This window comes from Citrus sinensis, chromosome 8, assembly GCF_022201045.2.
Source record: "Citrus sinensis cultivar Valencia sweet orange chromosome 8, DVS_A1.0, whole genome shotgun sequence".
NCBI classification, from domain to species: domain Eukaryota; kingdom Viridiplantae; phylum Streptophyta; class Magnoliopsida; order Sapindales; family Rutaceae; genus Citrus; species Citrus sinensis.
Window position 1 is genome coordinate 16,033,369 of NC_068563.1, and position 8,374 is coordinate 16,041,742.

Consider the following 8,374-nt stretch of genomic DNA (forward strand, 5'->3'; position numbering starts at 1 on the left):
TCATCCTTAAGGAAAGAATTAACTGGCTAGTAATCGATAACTAACCTCTTTTTACCACGAACTAATTCAGATCTTTTTTCAACATAGAAGGCTTAACAAGCCCAATCTGAATCAGTAGGTTCAATAAGACCTTGCTGAAGCAACTGAGAACATTATTGCTTAGCAAGTAGGAGGTCTAAAGGAGACATACCCGGGTGTGATGCTTTTGTGGGATTTATGTCTTCGTTGAGTTTGAAAGGAAGATGAATGAAGAATTGTTCATTTTTCCAAAGAAGTGAAGGATGGTGGAACTGTGAATGGTTTTCTGAACAAAACTCCAGGAACTTCTGTGAAATAGGACTGTATGGAGATGGTGTTTCGGAAAGTGCATACAGACGCAATGTATCTATATAAGGCAAGAACATTTGCTTGTAGCGAACTCCAGAACTAGTGAGGAATAGGTTTTTAACCAAATAAAGAATGTCAAAACTAATTAGTAAATCTTTATCTAGGAGTTTGGATGTTACAATCTTTTTCCAAATTATACAATTAAGAAAGAATTGAATACCAATGGGTTTTTTGGTAATCAAAGTGGTTTCAAAAGTTTCTCCATTAACTGCTCGGAAAAGTTTCAAGTGTTTTTCCTAACAATCAGAGGAAAGGACAGAAGGATCAATCATACTGGTATCTGCACCAATATCAATAAACCCGATGACAGGAACAATTTTATGAAATTTGGAAAGAAGGATTGACATTTTTAAAGAAGGTCAAGGAATGGCTAAAACATGGTTGACAGTTTGAACTGTAGAAATAACTGAAATATCATCAGAATCAGAAGATTCTGCAATAATGAAAGCAGTTTGATCATCTTGTTCGGACTGTTCTGAGAAATTTGATTCAACATCTTCATTTTCAGATAACAGTGAAGAATGTTTAAGATGCTGTATGAGACTAACAGCTTTGGCAGACTTATGAAGAATGTTTCAGATCTTGTAGATGAAACATCGGTTGTGCTTTTTTTTTCTGTACTGAGAAACATCCTTTTTCCTGAAATATCGGAGAGGTTTCTTGGAGGATGATTTTCTATGGAAGTGTTTCTGAAAATGTCTTTTCTTTTTGGTTGGACAAACACACTTCTTTTCATCGTTGCACTCTATCTTGAGATAGGGTTTTTTGCAAGCTTGAGAAAAGGATTTTTTGTCTTCCATAAGATATTTGAAAAATTCTTTTTACTCACAGATCTTGTCGAGACATAGCATTGCCATTTGGAAAATCTTTCCCAGAGAGATATCAGCTATGTCGAGATTAGTGACTGTGAGTTTTTTTTGGAGATCAAGTTGTAACTCGGAAGGAAGTGAGGCTATGAAGACATGTTTGAGAGATGGCTCATTGAACCCATTCAACTTATAAAAAATATACTTATCATTTTGTAATGAGATTCTAAAAGGTGTCTTTTGAGCGAGCAGCACTTCATCTGGTGATACTCTTTTCTGTCTGCATCAGTGGAAGCAATTTTTTCACCAATGAATTGTTCATGAATGATATTAAGTGCTGTGCCAATTGGAGATTGCATGAATTGGAGCTGACGGTATTCTCCCAAGCTTTCTAACCAATCATATAAATAACCCGTTGATCGGGCCATAAATTCACGGAGAACAGCTTAAGGTTGAGCATTAGGTTTGGTTCCTTGGAGATCAATCCATGCGGCAAATTCTTGAAGCTGAGCAGGCCATTTATGACGAGGAATGTCATCAAAAGTGAACCAAGAGGCTGAAGATGGTTTTGTTGAGTGATCAGGAACTAGGGGAGGCATTGATGGCTCTGGTTCTGTTGGAGATGCTTTATTTTCAGCATCAGAAGAGCTGTCTTCAACAATAGGTGTGGCAGTTGAAGTACTTGGATCTTTAGTTTTGGTGGCCATTAATATGCTTGTAATGTCAGCATATTCAGATTCAGAGTCAGTGGAGGTACCGACTGAGTTTATGGATGAGGAAGATGAAGACGGGTTGGACTTTGATGGGTTTGACTCATAGACTGGTTCTAGCTCAGAGGAGTCAGAAGATGTGTTTTGGACAGTATGATAATGATACTGATCCATTGGGCCTTTTTCTTTTTTGGTAGGCTCAGGAGTGGCTTTTGGTGAATCTTCTGGTGGTACCAGAGGAATAGATGAAGATGAAGTGGCTTTTGACTTTGGTTCTGAGATCTTGACTTTGGATTTTTATTTTTTAGGTGAAGATGGCTTTGGTTGAGGAGTTGGTTGAAGGTGTGAGAATCCAAAGAACTAATTGTAAACAGGTTGTTGAGGTCTGGATGGTGTGTAGATAGGTGAATAAGTTTCAAAGATCAGAGAAGGTACCGGTGGGGTTTGTGTTTGAGTAAAAAGGGAAAGTCAAGTCTTTTCAGCATCAATTCTTGTCAATTCAGCTTTGAGCTTTCTGATCTCTGCTTCTTTTTTATTAAATTTTAGACCCCATATGTGGTTGTTGATCATTCGTTTGAGATCGGTATCTAGCTCAGAGATACGATCTTGTAGATGGATGACATCTGATCAAGACGATTGTTGATTGAATCAACTTTAATTTCAGTCTGAGAGACTTGACTAGCAACGTGCTCAATTTTCTTACCGAGTTGTTGAAGAGTTTGATTCTGAGCATTGGCATTTTTGGTTTGCCAATTTAAAACAGCTTCATACTGTTTTGGCTCTTCAGGTTGCCCAGAGGCTGTAACTGGGGATTGGACAAAAGGTTTTGAGACAACCCAGGTTTGTGTGTTTGTCTGTTTTTCAAGTTGAGGGAATGATTCCTCATAAGATTGACTTGAAAACATAAGGCATGATCTTATGGTATGGACATGAGGTTTGGGATCTGGTGAAGGTTGTGGAAGAAAGGATTTGCAAGATGTTTTTGGATGAGAGAATTTTTTCTTCTTATTTTTCTTTCTCCTCATAACTTCCAATTCGTCATCAACATCCGTATCATCCAAGCAAGGACAATCCAGGTTGCACATATGGGCTTCAGGAACATCCCATAAGAACTGACCATTGATTTTATCTAGATATCCTTCTGATGAGAAATCATAAATGGGAAGTTTCTTTTCTTGACCAGTTTGCACTGCTGTAATCATAGCAGTGTAGGAAAGCTGTGAAGTGTCTGAAACAGGCTTGGTTTCAGGTGTTTGAAAAGATAGTTTGACTTGACCATTTTGTCGTCTTTCAAACGTGGCTTCTGTTGTTTGAACTGGTTCATAATTTTGGTGGAAATGCTCGTAGTTGGTTAACCATTCAAGAGGCATAAGTTTGAACAATTTTTGTTTCTGTATTTGTTTGGGAATTTGGATGATGGTTGGAATTGTGTCTGTGTCTGCAAGGATCATTAATGCATCAGATGTAGTGTGAGGTGTATGAAGATCTAGTGCATGATTCTGTAATCGATACACTATTTGGTGATGGAGGGTTGCAATCTTTGATGTGGGTGTTTGTTTTGCTCTTTAGAGCTGGATTTGGACTTTAAGGGTTGTTGGAAGATTGGGATCCTCAAGAGAGAGTTTGAAATTTGGGTAAAAGGTTAATAAGACACTGCCAGCATGAAGTGTGGTTAGGACGGTTCCTACAACAGCATGTTGGTACTGTTTGAACCTGGTGTCTAGGAGAGCAATTCTGGCTGTAACAAGTAAACATTTTCTACCATGGAGGGTTAGAATCAATCTAACACCACCAAGATGGAGATGTGTATACCCCTCTCGTTTCCAGTTTGTTACGAGATCTGGGGGTATTTCTAAAGTGACGTACTGCTCACTTTGAAAGGCTTGTAAAGCACATTGATCCAGTCTAGAAGACTAAATATATTCTTTTAGGAGTAGTCTTTTGGTGGAGATCAAGCTTTGGATACTTCTGGTGAAAGAAGTTTTTTGTTTGTAGAGATTGTAAGGACTCATGATGGGAAACTGAGATTCATTGATTTAGGCAGACTCAAGGATATAAGAATACTCAACAAAATTTTCAATTTTGGAAGCTACGTATTTTGAACATGATTTTGGAAGAGATAAGGTAAAGGAAAGAGAGATATGAGATGAAGACAATGAAGGAATTAAAATTGATGATGAAGATGTTTCCATATTTGTGTAATCTTCTTCTAGAAAATCAAATAATATTATTTGACATTACTAATGATACCACCTCTACGGTAGGCTTGCCTCTGATACCAGTCGTCCCAAGTTTATTCTCATTCATTTGAGTCAGAAGATACTTCTTCTGATCAAGAATCCTCTGACGAATCCTAAAAAAAATCCCCTCTTTCTTCAGACTTTGAAGTAGATTTGGCTGATATCTCTAAACTGCATATGGTTCAACTCTCTACAAGGTCCAATGATCCATCTCCTTCATCTCCCCCTCCAACAACACCGATTGTTGAAGAAGTAGAATCAGATACCAACCCCACTACACCTTCCCATGACAATCCTCCTAAACCTTCAAATGGCCCATTGTTTACCTTTGACAGCATCCCGAAAGTCAAATGGCCAGTCTTATTCCAAGAATTTTCAGCATGTATAGATGTTCAAATGCTCAGAACTGGAGCAACATCTCAAACAGTCCCTAAAGAGTTCAGTTCTCGATTTACTGGATCTTTAAGAGATTGGTTTAAAAGTCTTGGTCAATACAGACAACTTCAGTTGGTCCAAGCTGAAATCCCTCAAGTTTTTAGTATCATTTATGAATAATTTCTTGGAGAAGCTACTACTGCAAATGAACAAACACGATGAGAATTCCATCAAATGAAGTGTTGTTCTCTGCAAGTAAAAGATCTTGACTTCCACTAGAAAAGAATGTCTACGATGTACTACAAGCTTAATGGCTTTAATGATCCTTTGTTAAAGCACGTCTTCGTAGCATCTCTTCCTAAAGAAATCCAGCCAGAATTACAGAGACAATTCACTATTCATCAGCTGGATATAGCCAACCTTTCTTTAGGGAAAATCTATCAGTTAACAGTAAATTATTTAGAAAAATTTTGTGAACAAAAAGAGTTTTTCAAGGATCTAATGGAAAACAACCAGCCATTCAAAAGTGCCTGCAAAAAACCTCATCTCTCCATCAAGTGTAAAAGTGGTAAAGATTGCACTTGTTCAAAAATCCCATTTTCAGAAATACCGACACCCACATAAGAAAAAGCAAACATTCGACAACATGATTACAAAGCAAAAGTAAAAGCAAGCTTTTAGAAAAGTAGATGTTTTGTTTTTGTAAAAGCAAAAACAATTATTACAAGCAAACAAAAACTTAAAGAAGCAGTAATCACAAGACTCATAAATAAGATCATCAACGGCTATTAGAGGGAGACATGTTGTCAACATCGCTATCGACTTCTGCGAAAGGTTCTTTCCACCAAGGCAGATGGGCATAGTATTGGCGAGTTGGAGAATCTATCAGTGGAACTGAATTGATTGAAGGTGCATTAGATGCTTCTGTAGGATGTAATCGGCAATGCCCACATTTAATGCAGGACTGAGTCGATTTAATTGAAGAGTTAGTTGATTATACTTTTCCTTCTTACTATAGTAAAGTTCTTTTACAAATATGTTTAACTCACTTTGACTTGAATTTTGATATCAACAAATCAATTGACAAGGTCAATGCCTTACTCAATTCATCAATGTCTATGGATACGAATAACTGGAAGTCAATAATAGAGCAACTAACACCATCATGGAAGAAACATAACCCCTCATTGGAATCACCATCAAAGCCTGAGCTCAAACCATTACCTGAAACTTTGAAGTATGCATTCCTAGAAAAAGAAAACAATTTGCCTGTAATCATCTTATCTTCTCTTGACAACAAGCAAAAGAGTAAGTTATTGGGTGTTCTAAGAGAGCAAAAAGAGGCATTAGGATGGATTATAACTGACATAGAAGGCATAAACCTAGTGGATTACATGCATTACATTTATCTTAATGAAAATAATAAACATGCTAGGGAAACGCAACGTCGGTTAAACCCTAATATGAAAAAAGTTATTAAAGTTGAAGGTTTTAAACTATTGGATGTAGGTATCATTTATCCCACCTCAAATAGTTCATGGGTCAGTCCTATACACGTTATTCCCAAAACGTGAAGAGTCACAATAGTTACCAATGTTAATAATGAATTAATACCCACTGGCATAACTATAGGATAACGTGTATGTATTGATTATAGGAAATTAAATTTCGTTACATGAAAAGATCATTTTCCTATACCATTCATCGATGATTGATCAAATACTTAATAGATTAGCTAGTTATGAATTCTATTGCTTTCTAGATTGCTACTCAGGATATAACTTGATACCTATAGCACCAAAAAATCAAGAGACAACCACTTTCACTTGCCCTTTTGGCATTTTTGTATAAAGGAAATGCCATTTGGTTTATGCAATACACTTGTCATATATTCAACTATGCATGTTAATATTTTCTTTTTTTGATATGGTTGAACATTGTATTAAAGTCTTTATGTGTGACTTTTCTAGCTTTGGTAATTCATTTGATCAATATTTGCATCATCTAACAAAGTTCTGGATAGATGTATAGAGAAAAATTTGGTCTTTAATTCAAAGAAGTGTCATTTTATGGTAAAACAAGGTATTGTTCTGGGTCACATCATTTTGAATAAAGGTATTGAGGTTGACAAAGCCAAGGAATTCAACTTTGAGTTCAAAGATAAGAAAGACACATAAAATATGGCGGCAAATCATCTCACTTGCCTTAATTAAGGAATTCAACCTCGAGTTCAAAGATAAGAACAAAAAATATGGCGACAGGCCATCTCTCTCACCTCAATTTTGACACGGTTCTAGAATCATTGCCATTAAATGAATTTTTCCTAGATAAAAAACAAAGAGTGTGGAAGTATTGCCATAGTATCCTAATATAGTTACTATCTATATACAAGGCAACTTCTTTTGGGATGATCTATCTGTTCATTTATTGTCAGAATAAAATTGTCAGACAACAGGGTTCGAGAGTGTGAATTTTAAAAAATCCTTTTATTCTATCATGAGCAAACCTGTGGAGGCCATTTTAGTGTAAAGAAGACGACTACTAAAGTTTTACAATACGGATTTTATTGGCCAACTTTATTTTGAGATGCTTATACTTTTTATTCTTCATGTGATAGGTGCCAGCGTATGGGGAGCATTACACAAAAGAACATAATGTCAATAAACTTTAGTTTGGTGGTCGAGATTTTTTATGTGTGGGGTATCGATTTTAGTGGATAGAAGTAATTCCTTGATGTTGATGAGATTTTTGAGAAGCAACATTGTTTTGCACTTTGGATTCTCTCAGGCAATAATTAATGATGGTGATACCCATTTTGCAATAAACCTTGCAAAGCTCTTTTCACAAAGTACTCCATCATGCATAAAGTGGCAACCCTATATCATCTACAAACCAGTAGCCAAGTAGAGATATCTAGTTAGAAATAAAACACATATTAGAAAAGATGGTGAGACTAGATATAAAAGACTGATTATTGAGACTCAATGATGCACTATGGGCATATCAAATAGCTTTCAAGACACCTATTGTGATGTCTCCCTATAGGTTAATGTATGGGAAAGCTTGTCACCTATCGATAGAGCTCGAGCATAGTGTATATTAGCCCATTAAGAAATTCAACTTTGACATGTAACAAACTGAATCAGAAAGGAGATTACAGCTGCTAGAACTTGAAGAGACCTGCAATTATGCATATAAAAATGCCACGAATTACAAGTAATGAATGAAAGTTTTTCATGCTTTTACACCAGGTCAGAAAATACTTTTATTTAATTCTTACTGAATTTATTCCTTAGTAAATTACACTCTTGATGGTCTAGTTCATTTGTTGCTCATTTTATTTTTCCACATAGGGCCATTGAAATTGAGGATTCAAATAATAGTGTCACTTTTAAAGTTAATAATCAAAGATTAAAAGTATATCTGGAGTACCGACCACATGAAGAAGACACCCTGATAAATTTGAGTGACTCACCAAATCTTGGTTAAGTTTTTTTTAGGTGATTTAACCTTTTTTTTGTTTCATTTTAATTTTCTGTTTGAAATTGCTTAATTGTTTCTTTCGTCATCTTGAATGAGACAGACCTTCTTCAACCATCTTGGAGAACTTCTACATGTGAAATTTTTTACATGAGACCTAATACAAATTTGTAAATCGCATCATGTTTGGGATATATGACTACCAATGTTAGTGTCCCATGTTGAGGATTTAGAAAGACAACTCAGGAAAATAGAGTGTGGTGTATATAACATCCAAATAGAACTTTAGACAAATTCAATAAAAGGTGAATGATGAGTTAAGTGTTTGATTATATCCCCTTTTTTTTACATTGCTTGTTTTCATTTTATTTGTTTG

The 8,374-nt window shown here is 35.8% G+C and overlaps 1 protein-coding gene across 1 annotated transcript; it reads right to left on the reverse strand.

Annotated features, from left to right (window-relative positions):
• Positions 1-1,639: 1,639 nt before the first annotated feature.
• Positions 1,640-2,077, reverse strand: LOC127899346 (uncharacterized). The gene has a single exon (XM_052432703.1). The coding sequence runs from the start codon at positions 2,075-2,077 to the stop codon at positions 1,640-1,642; it is 438 nt and encodes a 145-aa protein (XP_052288663.1).
• Positions 2,078-8,374: the final 6,297 nt, after the last annotated feature.